The sequence below is a fragment of the Alligator mississippiensis genome, chromosome 8, assembly GCF_030867095.1.
Source record: "Alligator mississippiensis isolate rAllMis1 chromosome 8, rAllMis1, whole genome shotgun sequence".
In the NCBI taxonomy this organism is placed as follows: domain Eukaryota; kingdom Metazoa; phylum Chordata; order Crocodylia; family Alligatoridae; genus Alligator; species Alligator mississippiensis.
This window is the reverse complement of record NC_081831.1, coordinates 31,923,740-31,943,676: the sequence shown is the minus strand read 5'-3', so window position 1 is coordinate 31,943,676 and position 19,937 is coordinate 31,923,740. Positions and strand designations below refer to the sequence as shown.

Genomic DNA, 19,937 nt, shown 5'->3' with positions numbered 1-19,937 from the left:
AGGCTCTAGCGGCATACAAAACCAGGTCTGAGTCAGAGCCAACAGTCTTGCCCTAGAGGCTAAAGGGAAAGTTGCTCTGCGGGGAGATGTCTTCTGGTGAGAGAGACAGTTGTGGAAGAAACAGGCTTCACTCTATTGTTTGGTCACGAAGTTGTCAGAGACCTTTATTTACAAGCAGCTACTGAGGAGAGCACTGGACAGACAGAACTTCCTCTTATCAGTCCCGCATGCCCCCGCCAACAGACAATTGAAGCAAGCCTTTTACGTGTTTCAATTCAGGTCACATGACACAAGGTATAACAAGTCAAAGAAAAACTGGTTTGAACCAGAAAGTTGCAAGAGAGCATAGACTGTGATTTGATCTATTGACCTCATAGGTCTACTCAGCTCAACAAGGGAAAAAGGGCGGGAGAAAGAGCAGATTGCAAAATAGGCGGGGAAAAAGCAATCATTTAGCAAATAGTGCACTAACTCAAGAAGTCAGTAGAAATTAAGGCCTGGGGTTTTCTTCTTCCACAGAGTGAGATCCTACTGTGCCTATTAAGCCACAAGTAGGTGTCACAACCCAAAGTTGTGATTTTTTGTTTGTGCGTGAGCTTCGGCACTGCTAAATTATTTCCCGCCAATTTGTCGCTTTCTTTGCACGGTAGAGTTCTCTGCTGCAAGAGAGAACTCTGGTGCAATGGGGGATTTCCCGACAGATTACAGCTTCTTTGCAGTGTGCATCTCTTTTGCATCGTAGTGATACACGCTGTAAAGAAGTTCCCGCCATTTGTATTAGGATTCGCGCCACGTTATTGGCCCATTCCTAATGTAGGCACACGTGGTGGCTAGCGATTGGCTTGCTAGCTGTACAAAAGGCTTGGGTAGTTTCCGCCCAAGTCGGAGGAGGGAGGACGAGACAGATTCTGTGTGAAGATCTCCAAGCGCTGCGGACCCTCGCGGACCCGACGCGCCTCCCCTAAGCAGGCAATAGAGGCAATAGAACCGAGTATACGGAGCTTTCGCTTCTAGCCTCTCCCCGTCGCCGAGCGCAATCCTAGACGTACCCTTTCCTGTAACTTCGGACCCGCGGAGCCTAAGTAACTCCGTGGAAACTTTTCGAACCCAACTTAACTGGACCCGCAGAGCCTAGCAAACTCCGTGGGAGCAATCGATTTGTCGTGTTCCTCTAGTGAGGATCCAGGCGGGAGCTGTGCCTGGAAACCTGTCCAGCCTACACCAATACCATCTTTGGGTGTAAGTAAACAATCTTTTCAATCAACCATTACACCTCCGTAACTAATTCTAACTCGCGTGCGCTAAACCGCCCAGTGGTTCTCTCCAGCCCCGTGTGCCCGGGCTGCTGGCCACAGCCCGTGCGCAACGAAGACGGGTCCGGTACGACCCCGGTTCGCCCCCGGCTCGCCCATGGCGGCCAGAATGGGATCGGAATCACCGCTGCACATGGCAAAGAGGGCGGGATCGGGGCCCGGCCTGCCCAGTAGGGAACTGAGGGCTGGCAGGGGATTGGTACCAGTATGGATGATGCTTGTATTACAGTCAGTAGGCTTAGACAGTTAAGTTACTACTAGTGTGCTTATGTTTGTGGTTTGAGTTTAACCAGTGATTTGGGTGGGACCAGAAAGGGGAGAACAGAGATCCCAGTGGTGCCCAAGGAGCGTGTGGCTGTCTTGAGTCCTGCCAGAGGGCAGGGGTTTGACTGTAGCAAGAGAGAGAGAAAAGCGTGGGAGAGGCAAAACAAGGGTCAAGGTCCCATAGTCCACAAGGGGTGGAAACAAAACTAGTGAGCCCACAGCCTAGACAGGGACGGAGATTGGAGCTGGGGGCCCACAGCCTGGGCATGGCAAAGATAAGAGCCCAAGACAGCAAGCAAGGGCTGGAACCTGGGGATCCAGACCTGCTGTAATGGGTCTAGGCCAAAGGGACTAGCCAGAGCAGTGGGGACAGAAGCTGAAAAGCCTGTGGCCCCAACAAGGGAGTAGAAGCCTAAGGTGTGGGAAAAGGTGCCCACCTAAGTGATGACTAGAAACACTTGCGAGGTACAGATGTTGCTGTAGGGGAGGTTTGGAGGCCATGATTAGTCCATAAGGTAGTGAGTGCCCTTCGGGCACACACGGGCCAGGAGGGCCTACCTAGCGAGAAAGAGGGATTGGGAGCAGCAGGGTCCAAGAGGGATCTGCAAATGAAGAGGACATGTTATGGCATGCTCTAAGACTCTTCAGCAGACTCACTTTCAAAATCTCATTAATAATCATAGAAGGCACAACAATAAGATCAAGGCAGAGCTGACAAGAGCAAAGGGTGCCTTAGCATGGTGCAGAGGTCATTTCACCACAGGGGGCAACGGCCGCCCCAGGCACTGGTCCCGTTACACTGGGCAAGAAAGGATCCACAAAAAACAGTTGTGCAGGCCACAGACTTGGCTGCCAACTGAATCAAAATAATTAGCTGTATGGCGACAGGGCATAGTTCTCCACAAATCAACTTACTGCAGACAATGGTAAAGCACTTGAATTTCTCCAGAATCTCAGATGCCAGGGCTTTATTCAAGTGTTTTAATCCAAAATGAATAACATTAGATATAGGGGACCTCTTTTACGTTAAGTGATTCCAGATTCCTATTAAAAGAAAGGTAAATGTTAGAGGTGTACCAATAAAGATTTTTTGGGCTGATATCGGTGACCGATTATTGACCAGCCATATCGGCTGATGCTGATCTGATTGCCGGTATGCAGGCCAGGAGCTTGGAGAGTAGCATCTGGCTGGCAAATGTGTTGGGGGAAAGAGACATGGGGGAGGGAAGGGGCATGGGAGGAAGATCAAGCCACCTCGGGGAGGTGGGGAGTGGGGCTGGGTGTGGAATGGAGCTGCAGCTTGTCTGGTGGGTATAGGGGCCTCGGAAGGGGGGCACGGCTCCCACTGCTGTGTGCACCCCCAGGGGAGACATGGGGGGCATGTGCCGCCCAGATCTTTGCGCAGGATGAGGGTGGGCTGCCGCTGCAGGGTGGAGCTGGAGGCTTCACTAGGCTCTTCCTGGCAACTGTGCTCATGCTGGGCAGGGCAGGAGGTGGTGGCACTGGGAGGGAGGTACATGGGGGCTACAGCAAATTTTGGGGTGGCTCTAGCCCCCCCACAACCTCTCCCCCAGCACCGCCGCAACCCACCTCTACCTTGCCCAACCCCAGCACAGCCACCAGGAAGAGCCCAGCTCAGCCTCTGGCTTTAGCCTGCAGCAGCAGCCTATTATTCACTGGGAAACAGCGACCTACTGGGTGACAGCGACCACGAGCTGATCACCTTCACCATCCGCTGAAAAGCTGGCAAGTCAGTCAGCAACACGGAAGTCCTTGACTTCAGGAAAGCCGACTTTGACAAGCTCAGGAGGCTTGTCAGTGAGGCCCTAAGGGACCATGACCACGGGGAGAGGGGAGTTCAGGAAGAGTGGTTGCTCCTCAAGGGAGCGATCCTCAATGCACAAACTAAGTCTATGCCATCTCGGAGGTAGGGGCAGCAAGAGGGCACAGCAGCCCCCCTGGCTCTCCAGGGACCTAGCAGACCTCCTGAGGCTAAAAAGAAAGGCCTACAAAGGATGGAGGATGGGAGTCACCTCCAAGGAGGATTATTCTGTACTGGTCCGGTCCTGTAGGGAGCATACCAGAAAAGCCAAGGCTGCAACTGATCTCCAACTAGCTTTGAGCATCAAGGACAATAAAAAGTCCTTTTTCAGATATGTGGGGAGCCAGAAGAAAAGCAGGGGCAACACTAGACCCCTGCTGAACCAGATGGGGCAACTGACAACTGACGCCCAGGAAAAAGCCAACCTATTAAATAGGTACTTTGCATTGGTCTTTCATCAGTCCCATGGGACACCCATGCCCGCTACGGGACAGGGAAGTCTGGGTGAGGGTGATCCCCTGCCCTCCATTAATGCTGACTTCGTGAAGGAACATCTTGAGAAGCTGGATACCTTCAAGTCAGCCAGCCCTGACAATCTTCACCCCAGGGTACTCAAGGAGCTGGCGAGCATCATAGCCCAGCCTCTAGCACGGATCTTTGAAAACTCTTGGCGCTCTGGTGTAGTGCCCGAAGACTGGAAGAAGGCCAATGTGGTGCCTATCTTCAAGAAAGGGAGGAAAGAGGGTCCGGCTAACTATAGGCTCATTAGCCTGACTTCTATCCTGGGGAAGATCTTAGAAAAGTTTATTAAAGAGGCCATCCTTAATGGACTGGCCGACACCAACATCTTAAGGGATAGCCAGCACGGGTTTGTTGCAGGTAGGTCTTGCTTGACCAATCTCATTTCCTTCTACAACCAGGTGACCTATCACCTGGACAAGGGAGAAGAGATTGATGTCATATATCTTGACTTCAAAAAAGCCTTCGATCTGGTATCCCATGATCACCTCTTGGAGAAACTGGCCAATTGTCGCCTTGGGTCCTCCACGATCCACTGGCTGGAAAATTGGCTCTGTGGTCGGACCCAGAGGGTAGTAATTGATGGAAGTCACTCATCATGGTGTCCTGTGACCAGTGGGGTCCCCCAAGGCTCTGTTCTTGGACCCATACTGTTCAACATCTTCATTAATGATGTGGACACTAGAGTCAGAAGGGGACTGGCCAAGTTCGCCGATGACACCAAACTTTGGGGCAAAGCATCCACACCAGAAGACAGGTGGGTGATCCAAGCTGACCTGGACAGGCTCAGCAAGTGGGCGGATGAGAATCTGATGGTGTTCAACGCCGATAAATGCAAGGTTCTCCACCTTGGGAAGAAAAACCCGCAGCATCCTTATAGGCTCGGCAGTGCTATGTTGGCTAGCGCTATGGAAGAAAGAGACTTGGGGGTCATCATTGACCGCAAGATGAACATGAGCCTGCAGTGCGATGCTGCGGCTAGTAAAGCGACCAAAACGCTGGCTTGCATCCATAGATGCTTCTCAAGAAAATCCCGGGACGTCATTCTCCCCTTGTACTCGGCCTTAGTGAGGCCGCAGCTGGAGTACTGCGTCCAGTTTTGGGCTCCACAATTCAAAAAGGACGTGGAGAAGCTTGAGAGAGTCCAGAGAAGAGCCACGCGCATGATCAGAGGTCAGGGAAGCAGACCCTATGATGACAGGCTGAGAGCCCTGGGGCTCTTTAGCCTGGAAAAGCGCAGGCTCAGGGGCGATCTGATGGCCACCTATAAGTTTATCAGGGGTGACCACCAGTATCTGGCAGAATGTTTGTTCACCAGAGCGCCCCAAGGGATGACAACTAGGTTGAATGGTCACAAACTACTACAAGACCGTTTCAGGCTGGACATAAGGAAGAATTTCTTTACTGTCCGAGCCCCCAAGGTCTGGAACAGCCTGCCGCCGGAGGTGGTTCAAGCGCCTACATTGAACACCTTCAAGAGTAAACTGGATGCTTATCTTGCTGGGATCCTATGACCCCAGCTGACTTCCTGCCCTTTGGGCAGGAGGCTGGACTCAATGATCTTCCGAGGTCCCTTCCAACCCTAATGTCTATGAAATCTATTACCCCTCAAACAGATCCGGGGGGGGGGGGGGACACGCCCACCATGCCTTCCCCAGCAGTGCATGCAGTGGTGGGAGCCGCCCCCCTCCCCTGAACCCTCCCGCTCTGATCCCCTGCACTCCGTGGATGAGCCGTCAGCTCCGTCCCCTGCCCTGCCCCAGCTGGGCAGCACCTGCCCCAGCTCCACTCCCTCCCTCACCGCGGGGGCCTTGATGTGTCTCCCCCTATATACCTTCCCTACCCCAAACTCCTTTCCCCAAACAGACTTACCGGCCAGACACTGCTCTCCAAGCTGCTGGGCTATACTCCAAGCTGCATGTGTGCTGTGGCTGCACGCATGCACACAGCATTTATCAGCGATATTATCGGGCACATCAGCCGAAAAAATCCGATTACCGGTAATGTCAATTTTCCTCTTATCGGTGCTGATATGATATAGCCGGATGTATTGGTGTACCTCTAGTGAACGTCATCTATGATTTAGGAAGATTCTTCATGACAAAGTAGGGCAATTGGCTAGTTAACTCAGGTGTCTGTTAATAAATATACAGAGTCTGGGAAACAAGCAAGAAGAATTAGAAGTCCTTTTACAGTCATCAAATTACAATGTGACTGGAATAACAGAGACTTAGTGGATAGTTTGCATGATTGGGAGCACTGTCATGGATGGGTATAAACTGTTCAGGAAGGACAGGCAGGGGAGAAGAAGAGGAATTGCTCTTTTTGTAAAAAGAGCTGTATGATTCTTCAGAGCTCCAGTATGAAACTGGGGATAGGCCTGTTGAAAATTTCTGGGTTAGGGCCAGAGGAGAGAGCACCAATGGTGAAGTCATGGTTGGTGTCTGCTATAGATCACCAGACCAGGAGGGTGAGGTAGATGAGGCTTTCTTCAAACATCTAGCAAATGTTTCCTGATCACAGGACCTGGTTTTCCTGCGGGATTTCAATCACCCTCACATCTGGTGGGAGAGCAATACAGCAGTGTACAGGCAATCCAGGAAGCTTTTGGAGAGTGTTGGGAACAACTTCCTGATGCAAGCATTGGAAAGACCAACTAGGGGCCCTGTTCTTCTTAATCTGCTGCTTATAAACGGGGAAGAATTGGTGGGGAAGGTAGTAGTGGATGGCAACTTGAGCAGTAGCAACCACGAGATGATTGAGTTCAGGACCCTAAGGAAAGGAAGGAAAGAGAGCAGCAGAGTATGGACCCTGGACTTCAGAAAAGCAGACTTGGTCTCCCTCAGGGAGCTGATGGGTAGGATACCCTGGAAAGCCAGACCTGGAGGAAAGGAGTCCAGGAGAGCTGACTTTCAAGAAACTTTACTGAGGGTGCAGGGACAAACCATGTCAATGCACAGAAAACTAGCAAGTATGGCACAAGACTAGCTTGGCTTTGCAGGGAACTCTTCAGTGAACTAAAACACAAAAAGGAAGCTTATATGAAGTGGAAACTTGAACAAACAACTCATGAGAAGTAGATGCATACTGCTCAGGCGTACAGAGATGAAATCAGGAAGGTCAAAGCACAACTGGAGTTGCAGCTATAGCAAGGTACATGAATGGTAACAAGAAGGGCTTCTACAAATATGTCAGCAACAAGAGGAAGATCGGTGAAAGTGTAGGTCCCTTACTGACTTGGGGAGGCAACCTAGTAACAGATGATGCAGAAAAGGCTGAAGTATCAATGCCTTTTATACCTCAGTTTTGACAGGCAAGGTCAGCTCCCAGACTAGTACACTTGACAGAACAGTTTGGGCAGGAGGTGAGCAGTCACCAGTGGCAAAAGAACAGATTTACGGACTATTTAGAAAAGCCAGATGTGTACAAGTCCATGGGGACAAACAGGATGCACCTGAGATTGCTGAGGGAGTTGGCCAATGGGATCGCAAAGCTGCTAGCCATCATCTTTAAAAACTCATGGCAATTGGGAGAGGTCCCAGAGAATTCGAAAAGGGCAAACATAGTGCCTGTCTTTAAGAAACAGAAGAAGGAGGATCCAGGGAACTACAGACTGGTCAGTCTCATCCCAGTCCTTGGAAAAGACATGGTGCAGGTCCTCAAGGAATCCATTTCTAAGCACTTGGAGAAGAAGATGATTAACAATAGTCGTCATGGATTCACCAAGAGTAAATTGTGCCTGACCAACCTGATTGCCTTCTATGATGAGATGACTGGCTCTGTAGATGCAGGAAGAGCAGTGAACATGATATACACCTTGATTTTAACAAGGCTTTTTGTACATCCTCACAACATTCTCACAAACAAGCTAAGGAAGTATGAGTTGGATGAATGTTCTGTCAGGTGGAAAGAAAACTGGCTGGATCATCAGAGTCAGAGGGTAAATGGCTTGATGCAAATGGATCAATGTCTGATTGGCAGCTGGTATCAAATGGAGTGCTGCAGGGGTCGGTCCTGGGGCTGGTTTTGTTCAATATCTTCATTGATGGCTTGAAAGATGGGATGGAGTGCACCCTCCTCAAGTTTGCAGATGACACCAAGCTGAGGAAAGTAGTAGGTACCCTGGAGGGTAGGGTTAGGATTAAGAGAGACCTTAAAAAAATGGAGGATTGGATCAAAATAAATCTCATGAGGTTCAACAAGGATAAGTGCAAAGTCCTGCACTTAGGAAAGAACAACCCCATGCATACAGGTTTCAGTACTTAATGACTAAGCAGCAGCTCTGAAGAAAAGGACCTGGGGGTACTGTGGACGATAAACTGAATAGGAGTCAAAAGTGTGCCCTTGATGCAAAGAAGGCTTATGGCATACTGAGCTGCATTAGTAAGAGCGTTTCCAGCAGACTGAGGAAAGTGATTCTTCCCCTCTATTAGGCACAGGTAAGTACTCTGTCCAGTTTTGGGCCCTCCTCTACAGAAAGAAAACTGACGAATTGGAGAGAATCCAGTGGAGGGCAATGAAAATGGTTAGGGGGCTGGGGCACAAGATTTATGAGAAGAGGTTGAAGAAACTACAATGTAGTAACTACATTTATTTAGTCTAGAGTAGACAACACTGAGGCAGGATTTAATAGCAGCCTTCAGCTACCTGAAGGGTGGTTACTAAGGGGATGGAGCTAGGCTGTACTCAGCGTTGACAGATGACAAAACAAGAAGCAGTGGTCTCAAGTTGCAGCAAGGAAAGTTTAGGTTAGATATGAGGAAGAACTTTCTCACTAGGATGGTAGTAAAACTCTGGAATGGGTTACCCAGAGAAGTGGTGGAATCTCCATCCTTGGAGGTTTTTAAGACCTGGCTTGACAAAGCCGTGGTTGAGATGGTCTAGTTAGGCATGGTCCTGCTTTGAGCAGGGGTTTGGGCTAGATGATCTCCTGAGATCCTTCCAACCCTAATTTTCTTTGATTCAAAAACTTTAAAACCTTTACCATTAGAGTGGTTATGGTACAGCAACACATATCAGCACAAAAAGAAGCTACTCCTCAATTCCATGGAAGCTACTCCATAAATAGCCAATTTTTATTCTGCTGCAGAAGACTTTGTGGGAGCAGGTGGAGGGTTGCAGCACTGTTATCATGCAAGAAAAAAAAAGAGAGAGAGAGAAATAAAAAATAGGGTGGAGAGGGGGGCAGGAGGAGGCTCCAAGAGCCACTCTAACTGAAGCACCCACAGCGTCACATGTATTCAGCATCCTGCGCTTCAAAACAGCAGCGGGGGAGCTTTAACTAAAGCTTGTTCAGAGCTTTATTTAAAGAGCCCCTGCCACCATTCTGAAGCACGGGGACACTGAATACATGACACAGTAATTAGAACATTCCATTAGACTCAATGGATCAAGTTTAACCAATGTGTGTTACTTAGCACGTCAGAGTAGATGCCCAGAACGCATGTAGGTGCCCTAGTTACCATGTGCATAAAACAGGAAATCTATCACTGACTTTCTTTTAGTTTTTGCCTTCACCAACAGTGAAGGAAAGAGCAGTGAGTTCTCAAGATTTTGTTGTGGCTGGACTGAACTCCACTGGCTAGGCCTATCTGGGAATTTCTGAAGAGAGGAATATTTTAATCAAATTTTTTATTCAAACACACACAGCTGAAAAATTCTTGGCAACTACGTTTTTTGTAAGAATTACAAAATCTTTGAATAAAACATCTTAACATTCTTTACATTTTATTCTTTACATAGGAAGTCAAATTCCTTTATTTTTCTATCCAAAGTAGTAGCTCCACTGTTCCAGACAAAGGCTGGTATGCTAATCCACTACAACACCTAGAGGACACTAGACCAGGCTTGAACTCTTACAATTTTATTTTCTTCTGAAGTTAAACCACTTTTAGCCACAGTCTTCAGATCTTGTTAAGCAATTCAGTAGGGAAAACCTCAATGACTATTGCAGGAGCTACATGAAATGACATGGAGGCTGCTTTTGTGATACAGTTCAACCTAATGCTGAAAGAAACTATAATGGCACTTTTCAGATGAAACAAAATCAAGTACTTATATTAACTTGCCCTTGCCACTTTTCTCACAGATGGTATGAACTTGTTAAAACAGGGGACTGAGAGTCAAGATCTAAGGTCTACAATCAACTCAACTACGTCCTGTTGTGTGACTGAACATGTTACTTCAGCACTCCACACAGCTGAGAGCAACAAAACTTGTTCACCTCCGACAAGTGCTTTGATAGCCTCGGATCAAAAGATGCTATATGCCGAAATGCAAATTATCATTAGTTCAACAAGTTTGAAGGAACAAATCTCAGAGTTTTGACCAAACTCCAATTTGGTCAATGAGAATCTAATTAAAACACCTCTTGTAACTTTAACTTCATCGTTTTATCATTTTTACACCAAACTGTTGTGCAGCACTGCCACGCTTTAATAAAGAATTAAATTAATCCAATAAATAATGGAGTGCTTTGACATCCATCACAGTGAGACATTCTGGATTATACAATATTATTATTAAAAATGGAATAAATCCTCCAAAAACTCTCCAAGACCTTTAGGAGCTCTCTGGATCTACAGACCAAAAACCAAACTGGTCCCAGTATAGAACTAAAACTATAGTACTCTAATTTCATATTCCAGATCATAAGGACATAACATCATTAGAATCATTACCCTATTTTTATTACTCCTGCTAGCCCTTTCTTCCCTATGATGTCTTCCTCAGCAGACCCCACCCTGCAGTCTCCTCTGCTCAAGGCTCTGAGGCCTCTCAAACGCTTTTAGAACGTCAAGCAGCCAATGCAATCAAATGTAATGGGACTGTGCTACAAACACAAGGAGATGGACAAAAGACCAACAGTGAAATCAGCAGCTCATGCATCTGTGGTAAAGCAGTGCTCTCTCCTTACCTGCTGCAACATCTCTGAACATTGCTTTGAAGGATGGGAAGTAGCTGCTCTGCACTCTGTCCAGAAGTTCTGCCATATTCCTAACCTTCCTGGCATTTAGCTGATTGTAAATGCATTCCAAATTGTCACACCTAAAACAAAGCAAGAGATAATGTAACTTTCCATGGAGATCACAGAAGCTCAACACATCCATTTTTATTCTGTGTGTGTTCAGCATATCATAGGCCAGTCTGTATAGGTGTGCTGGCTCAGGGGAATTTGTGAGGCCTGACTGGTTCCAAGGAGCTAAAAGCGATACCAAATTCTGAGAGGAATTACCTTTTCCACAGTCAAGAGTCAGTGTCATCTACCAATCAAACCAGGAGTACCTCCAAAGCAATTGTATTAAATGAATTCCTCCCTGGCAGAGGTATGTTAGGGGCTGTGGACCCACAGCTGCATGGACATCTCCTACAGAAGAATAGTTTAAATGAGGAAGATCCTCCAGAAGAACAATAATCTCTATCCAATAGATAGGGTGCATCGTACATCTGACAAATGGAACATAGGTTCCACAGTGATAGCAATACCAGTTACCCTCTTGAAAGGAAAAACACCACTAACTATTCCTGCAGATGACAGTAGCTCTTCAGGAAACAAGCATCCGTGGCCATGATTACTTGAGATGCTAACTCAGCAGTTGTTACCTCAGAGTCACGCTGAGGAATGGCTTTTCCTTAATGCTGACTGCACAACAGCTCATGACTACTGTGCAATAGCATTACATCATGCTTCCTGCCACACAACAATACTGCGCAGTAGTCATGAGCTACTGTGCAGTCACCATCTCATGTAGACACAGCCAGTGGTTATCATGTTGCTTGTTCTTGGTGAACTGATGAAAAGGGTATTAAATAAGACTGAAACCCCTAGCCTGGTGCTCTGTTGAAATGATGCCACCTGCACAAGTAGTAACCTCAAATGTATTTCACGGCTCATGATCATGTCTGTACTTGTTCATGATTGTTTATGTACTATATTCTCCCTCTTGAGTCTTTATTGAACTTCAAACTGCTCAGTCTTTATATCTTGCACAAATAATTCTAGCCACTGCAAGCATTTTTCTAACATGCAAGCTTTAACAGAAAAACATAAACTGCCAAGCTGCCCACAAGGTACCTGCTTTTCCAGAACTCTAATTCCACCTTTGGGTTGGGGTTGCTGCCTTGTAGAAGAGGTTCTGATGATTCTCTCTTCAATGCTCCTTGTACCTGGTAACTCCAATCTATAACTGCTGATTCAATGGCATGTATAAAAGATTTATCTACTAGCTCCCCACTGCAAAAAGTAAAAACATCTTATGATTAATTTTGTTGTAATTTGAACTGTGTCAAATAACCATACATCAACATTTATTTTATAAACCACAGTTTAACTTCAACTTTTTAGTGTAGTAGCTGTATCCTGGAGAAAGTTTCTAAGGTATCTAAAATATCTGTATAACAGATAAAACTATCTAATGCAGGTAGTAGTGGTCAGTGGATGATAATTCAAAGAGAGGGTGAAAGAAACAGAAGCTTGCTTAGTTATCATTTATCTGAAAATGGAAAGAAATTAATGCCCTGACGTGTAAGCACAGTACCACAGTCTTACCCAGGATATAAAAAGTCAGCTGTTAAATGTGACCAAAGCTTACAATTCGGGGGTGCTGGTTACAGCTGTGTTCATCTAAGGAAGCACAGAGGTAGACAAGGTTCTTTGGGTAAATGTGATATCTTTTATTAAACCAACTAAATAGTTGGAAAAAAATTTTCTTTACAAGCTTTCAGGCACAAACATCCTTCTTCCGGCATGAAGAGGTCTGCTGGTGTGTGTGTGCTCTCCTGCATGGAGCAGATGCTTAACCCAATATGCAAAATGCAGGTTATATACCAACATCCCACACCACTGTGGCATACAAGACTGCCTTGCATATCTACACGAGCAAGATTACAACTCAGAGTACAGACCTAAAGATATTACTGAACTTATACACTTCATCCTCTCACACAACTTTACTTTCAGTAACCAGTGCTTCCTCCAGACCATGGGCACAGCTAGGGGCACCAAAATGCCCCACAATATGCCAACCTTTTTATGCCACCTGAAAGAAGAATTCCTCAAAAATTGCACCATCAATCCCATGTTATACCTAAGATATATAGATGCCATTTTCATCATTTGGACTGAGACCCTGCAATTTCTGATTGATTTCCATCACAAATTCAATAATCATCACCCCTCCATCAGGCTGTCTTGAATACTCCAGCACCAACATTTCCTTTTTAGACACTATGATCAACATCCAGAATGGTAAAATACAAACCACCATATACAGGAAATCCACAAGCCAGCATTCATAGGCACACAGAACCAGCAATCACCTTAAACACACCATGAAAGCTATAATATATAGCCAAGACCTCCAATACCACCACATCTACACAGAGGACAACCCCCGCAATCGTCATCCCACAAATCTCAAAACAGCTTTCACTCAACAAGGACACTCCTCCAAAAAGATAGATCATACTTTTGAAAGAGCCACCCAGATACCACGTGAAGAACTGCTGCAGAACAAGGAGAAAATCCCCATGAATCACACACTATTAGTTATGACATACCATCCTTCCCTGGAACCTATATAGAAAATCTTCATACCATTGCAACCCATACTAGAAGACCCAATTCTTAAAGAGATCTCTCCAGAGCCACCTGTCCTAGCCTTTTAAACAGGCACCAAACCTCACCAACCTCATCACCAGAAGAAAATTTCCTATGGCCCAAAGCACACTGAATGGATCCAGACCATGCCAAGACAAGAAATGTAAAACCTGCCAACACATCTCAACCACTCCCACAATAACTACATCCCACAACAGAACCATCACCATTCCTGGATCTGACACTTGCACTTCCAGAAATGTAATAGATCTCATCCAAAATGCCCAGATGGAAAATATGTAGGAGAAACCAAACAACAGAATGAATGTACATCAAAAATATATCAAAAGACAAAAATACCCAGTTACCTGTGGGTGCACATTTCTCACAAGAAAACCACTCACTCTCCAATCTCTCAGTTCTAATCATCAAAGGGAATTTACAAAACACCTTTCATAGACGAGCCTACGAACTTCCCTTCATAAATCTACTGGATACAAAAAAATCATGGACTAAATATAGACATTGAATTTATGGCACATTATAACCTGCCTGCCAACCAATAACACCAGGTAACCTCTCTATATTTTACCAACTACTTTCTATCACCAGGTCAACATTCCCCTCTCTGATCTTTCCTGTCATGCATTTGTATTTTCAAAGACCTGCATTTTGCATATTGGCTTAAGCTTGTATTCCATCATGGAGAGTACACAAACATCAGCAGACCTCCCTATGCCTGAAGAAAGGTGTTTGTGCCCGAAAGCTTGTAAAGAACAACTTTTCCAACTATTTTATTGGTCTAATAAAAGATAATCACATTTACCCAAAGAACCTTGTCTGTCTATGTCCTTCCTTAGACCAACATGGTTGTGGTGGCGAGGCACCACCACAGACTCTTGAGGGGGAGAGAGTGGACCCCGTGGGCCCCAGACCCCGAGAACAGGTCCCTGGTGGAGCTAACTTACCTCCCACAGGGTAGCCGGAGCAGGAGCCGTGCCCGTGGCCACAGACACGCAAACTGGCATTACCCTGGCTATTCAATCAGCTGTTCCCAGCGCAGGAAACAGCTGAGCCAATCCCAGTGGCCGTACCAGCGGCTGCGGGAAAATTTAAAAGCCCCGCCAGTTCTGGAGTGGGGAGAGAGCCGGAGAGAGAAAGAACGGGCTGGCAGTTTGTGAGGCAGTCTCTGGCACAGTGGGGAAGCAACCCAGCCTGCGTGGCTCACGCAGGCAGCACCAGGGAAAGCTTTAAGCCTCCTGCGGGAGGAAAAGCAGGAGCACCCACACAGCCCCTGGAAGAAGCTGACACCGAGGAGGCAGGGGAGCTCCCTGATTATGGTAGGAGAGAGGAGGCATCTGAGATCCCTAGAGGGGGCTGGGATAAGGGAGGCAGCGCTGCAGCCCCCTCCTACTCAGAGGAATATTTTCTTTGAAGTAAAAACAACCCCAAGAGGGAAGAAAGAGCAACTGGAACCCTGTAGACAGGCCCTCAGCCATCCTACAGGGCCAGAAAACATCATTAATACATCACCAACCGGTTGGCAAGTGGACAGGGTTTAGGGGAGGCGGAGCCCCATGGAACATCGCATCCAACGATCATAAGTACCGCCGTCCATCGAGAAGGCCCACCCAGGAAAGATCTCCACTGAAGGCCCCTCTAATAGTAAGTTTAATATCAAAGTCGTGGCAGTCGAGTTGAGGGGAGGGGCCACACCCCGATAGGCCGGGCGGCCAGAAGGGCGCAAGATGCCACAATGGTTATAACCAACAACCCTGAAGTGTAAGCTTTGGTCACATTTAGCAGCTGACTTTGTATATCTTGGGCAGACTGTGGTACTTATGCTACTGCACCACCTAGAGAGTGCTATAGGAATCCTGTGCCCCAGGAAGGGGCACAGGGAGGATTGTGCCTACAGCTGGATCAACTCTTTCAGTACTATTCCTTGGATACCCTGCTCCATCTTGCCTAAATGTAAGGTATGAACACACATACATTTAGAGCAGTGATCCTCAGTCAGGGCAACATGGCACCCTGAGATGCCTTGAGATCCTGTCTAGGGTGCCACAGAATACCAAACAACATTAAGAACGTTAGGCGTGCAAGCATGATTCACAGATATTTAAAAAATGAATCCTTAGTGTTAAAACCATCCTGACGTGCTGTGGTCTTTCTGAGGCCTTTGCAATAGGAATATTTCTCTAGTATTTTTCTGTAGTCAAAAAACACACAAAACTAAGAGCTGACATTTTTCAAGGGGTGCCTCAAGTCTACTGAAGGGTGCCTTGGGTGTAAGAAGGTTTAGAGGCACTGATTTAGAGCCCTTTCAAAAGAGAAACATTTCAAAGTTTATCTTTTTTTTTTACTTTTTACTCAGGCAAATATAGAAATGAAATTCTAGAATGCATGAAGTTATTACATCTTTACAAATCTTTAAAAAAATCACCTCCACTATCAGTGTAATAATGTATATATAGAAATTACATTCGATGGTATTAATAGAATCTGGCTAGACTCTGGTTTATTAGACGTTTGTCTTCTGCGCAGGTCAGGAAGGAAATCTCTATTTCCAGACCTGACCTCAACTTCCTTGATCCCCTAGCATAAACTATCAGACTCTAACTGACATTAGGTACTGTGACCTTTGATTTGGCTTCTGGACTTAAGGTATTATAGACCCTCATTTTTTGAGCCCTGACCCCCTCCATGTCCAGGTCATACCCCTGACAAAGTTTTCCATTTATACCTGGTATGGTACTTCTTCTCACTATCTGTGTCAGACTCAGCCTGAGTTTCCAGAATGTTTTCTATTAAGTTTCAAATTTTCAAGGATTTTAGGACCTTTGTGACAGGACCTGCCCCTGTGGGTGGCTGAGCCTTGGTGCCCATGCTAATCCTGCCTCACTCCAGCTCCTCTGTCACCCCATGCTGTCTCACCTGCCATGCCCTGATATGAATGTCATAGTACATTAGAAGGCTGCCCCAGAGTCTTGACGCAATCCTGGTAGTGGGGCCATTGCTTAATTGGTTGGACGCTTGGTCCTACTTGCCTCTAGACACAGTCTGCTAACAAAAAACTACTCTGCTTCCTGCCAGTGCTTCTCATGCCTGCCCAGCACCACTTGTACCCTGCAGATACCAAGTTGTCCTATAAGTGCCAACCATGACCCTACAGACCCTAATCATGCCTTAGGGGCATGAATCGTGACCTTCCATCACCACTCCCATGCCTTACAGGTCGTACTCTGGCTCTATTCAGTGGGCCTTCTGGCCCTATAATGGCTTTAGGCCCCTAGGTCTCTGACCCTTAAAGAGCTATTTTCTTCTGACTCTGAATTACTTGACTATTACCCACACCCTTCCAGGTCCTGGACACTTCCAGGGCTCTACCCTAGCCTCAGCCCCTTAATAGCATGAAGCGCCTCCTAGGCCCCCTGCCTGTGACCTCCATTCAGCCCCACAGACACACCCCAAGCCTCCATTCAAGAACAGAAATACAAGTAAACTATTTCAAACTAAAATACTTAAACACCAATCTGAGTCCCTATCGCACAGCAAATCCTACTCCTCTCTTTGCTTTCTCCCTCTCTCTCTCTAAGGTGCCTGTGGGTCTATTTCCAACAGTCTCCCTCCCTAGGAGTTCCTCTGCCTGCAGAGGCCAGGGTCAGACTGCCTGCTGTATTTCAGGAGCTAAGCTTATCTTCCCCAAATTCCTCCCCTGCCAGTCATCTGATCTCTTGATTCTCTGAACCAGGCACTGGGGTTTCTCCTTTATGAATAAGCCTGCTTCCCTCTGCTATGAGTATCCAACTGCTCTTCACTCTACTTATCTGGCTCTTCAGAGTTCTGCACCTTTGCAACTTATTGCAGGGGAGTTAACTCCAGTATAGCCACTCATGATTTTGTAGTTCCTAGCCCTATCTCCTCTAGGCTGTTTACTTCCTAGCAGTTGACCTTTGCTTAGCTGCCTGTACCAGATTGCAAATCTTGCTTTGCTGGTTTTTGTTCCCCCCTTAAAGTAACAGAACCCCTTGCTTCCTGTTACAGCCTTCCATTTTCTCTTTTTAAGGTCATTATCATCACCATCGGCAACCCTTCACAGTTGAGGTTGATCATCTTATCTTCTATGACCATCTTATCTGTGGGTCCAAAGATGGCTGACAAGGCCAACCTGGGATCGACAGGTTATACTGCAATTTGGGCACATGTTTCTGTGCAGGGTGGACGGCTTTGGAATCCTCATTCAGACTGCAACATACTGTTTCTGCTACTCCTGCTTTTCCATCTCCTGTTGTCATCATGAGGCTTTAGAGTACTGAGATCCTTGCAACAAACTCTTCCTCCATTTGGAGTGGTCCTGGGTGACAGCTTCCCACGTGTTAATGTTACATTTTTTCAAGCTAGCCTTAAGGACATCCTTGAAGTGTTTTCTCTGTCCTCCTCTTTAGCATATGCCTTGACTGAGCTGGAAGAATAAAACTTGATTTAGGAGTCTGGTGTCAGACATCCAGATGACATGGCTAGCCCAAAGTTGATATCAGATGATTATCGCCTCAATGTTCATGGTGTTTGCTTGCAAGTGGATGCTAACATTGATGCACCTGTCTTCCCAGGGGATTTGAAGGATCTTCCACAGACAGTGTTGATCGTACTTCTCCAGCAACTTGAGGTGTGTCCTATATGTTGTCCATGTCTCAACTTGTACATAAGGCAGGGATTACAACTTCTTGATAAACCAGGAGCTTAGTTTGGAATCTGATGTCACAATCTTTGAACACCCATTTCCTCAGGCATCCGAAGGCTGCACTTGAACATTTGAGGTGATGTTGGATTTCTTTGCCATGTCAGCCTTCTGTAAGAGATGGCTTCCATGGTACAGGAAACACTCAATGTTTTCCAGAGTCTCACTGTGTATCTGAATGACCAGAGCTGGGATCTGCTCATTAAGAGCTTGTTGATGGAGGACCTGAATTGTCTGAATGTTAAGCATCAGTCCCATTTTTTGTATGCCTTGGTAAAGACATGGATGATTGCCTGAAGGCTTGCTTCTGATTGAGAACAAACTACGGCATCATCAGTGTAATGGAGCTGAGCTTTGCATAGTCTTGATTTTGGATCAGAGTTGGCTGAAATTAAACAGCTTACTATCCATTCAGTAGTTTAGCTCCACTCTGACTGGAAGCTTGTTGGTGGTCAATATACCATCGCAGTAAGGAACACTGAAAAGTGTTCGAGTGATGACACAGCTTTGCTTAACTCCCATCTTAACCTCAAAGGGATCTGTGAGACATCCATTACTGAGAACTACCACTCACATACAATACTGTCATGGAGCAGGCAAAAAACGGTGATGAATTTCAGTAAGCATCTGTACCTCACAAGGATCCCCCACAGAACTTCTTGGGTGACAGAGCTGAAGGCTTTCATGAGGCCAAAGAAGGCCATGTAGAGAAGCTTATGTTGTTCCTGGCATTTTTTTCTGAAGATGGCAAGCAATGAAGAACATGTTGGTTGTGCCTTTTGAAGCCCTAACCCCAGACTGAGATTCTGGGATGAGCTCTTCAGCAAGTGGAAGGAGACAGTTCAGGAATGTTCATGCAATGATTTTTCCTGTGGTAGACAGCAAGGCAATGCCTCTGTAATTTCCACAGTCAGACCTGACTCCTATCTTGAAGATCATCATGATTAAGGCATCTCCGAGGTCATCTGGGATTTCCTCATTATTCCAGATCCTTAAGAGAGCATAAAGCTGTGATGTAAGCTTCTCTCCCCCCCCCCCCCGCTTGAAGGTGTTGGCAGGGATTCGATCTACTCCAGAAGCCTTGTCATTCTTCATCTGCTTGATGGTTTTCCTCACCTCATTGAGGATTAGAGAGATTCAAAGATCATCTCTTACTGGGACTTGTGGGTGGAGTTGAGAACACTCTTTACAGTCTCCACTGAGAAGGTCTTCAAAATGCTCCTTCCAACAGGCATTGATGGCTGCCCGTTCCTTGATCAGGTCTCCTCCATCCTTATGTCTCAAGGGGGTTGGTTCCTGAGTGCTTGGACAATAGAAGGCTTTGGTGGCACTAAAAAACTACATATTGTGGATGTCAGCAAGATGTCTTTGCCTTGTCTTCCCACCATCTGTTCTTCATATCGCTGGGTTATCCTCTGGACCACTACCTTGGCTTGTTGGTGATTCAATTTCTTTTGCTCGGATTTATGTCATTTTCCCAAACACAAAACACCTTGAGCTTAAGGTCAATCAACTCTTGGATCTCCCAGCCATTTTCATCAAAGCAGTCTTGATGTTTCCTGACACTGAATCCAAGTGTCTCGTCGCAGGCACTGATGACAGCAAACATGAAGGCATCTCAAGCGCTGCTGACATTCTCCCATTGTTCTTGATTGGAATTCACCAGTTTTTCATTGAGGC

The 19,937-nt window shown here is 46.4% G+C and overlaps 1 protein-coding gene across 1 annotated transcript in view; it reads right to left on the bottom strand.

Moving 5' to 3' along the window:
• Window positions 1–19,937, bottom strand: part of DNAH9 (dynein axonemal heavy chain 9) — a 515,733-nt gene that overhangs the window by 467,729 nt on the left and 28,067 nt on the right. Inside the window, exons 3-4 of the mRNA XM_059732606.1 lie at window positions 11,993–12,151; window positions 10,835–10,965 (exon numbers count right to left, since the gene is read on the bottom strand). Of these exons, the coding sequence (XP_059588589.1) occupies window positions 10,835–10,965; window positions 11,993–12,151 (290 nt within the window). The remainder of the gene's footprint in view (window positions 1–10,834; window positions 10,966–11,992; window positions 12,152–19,937) is intronic.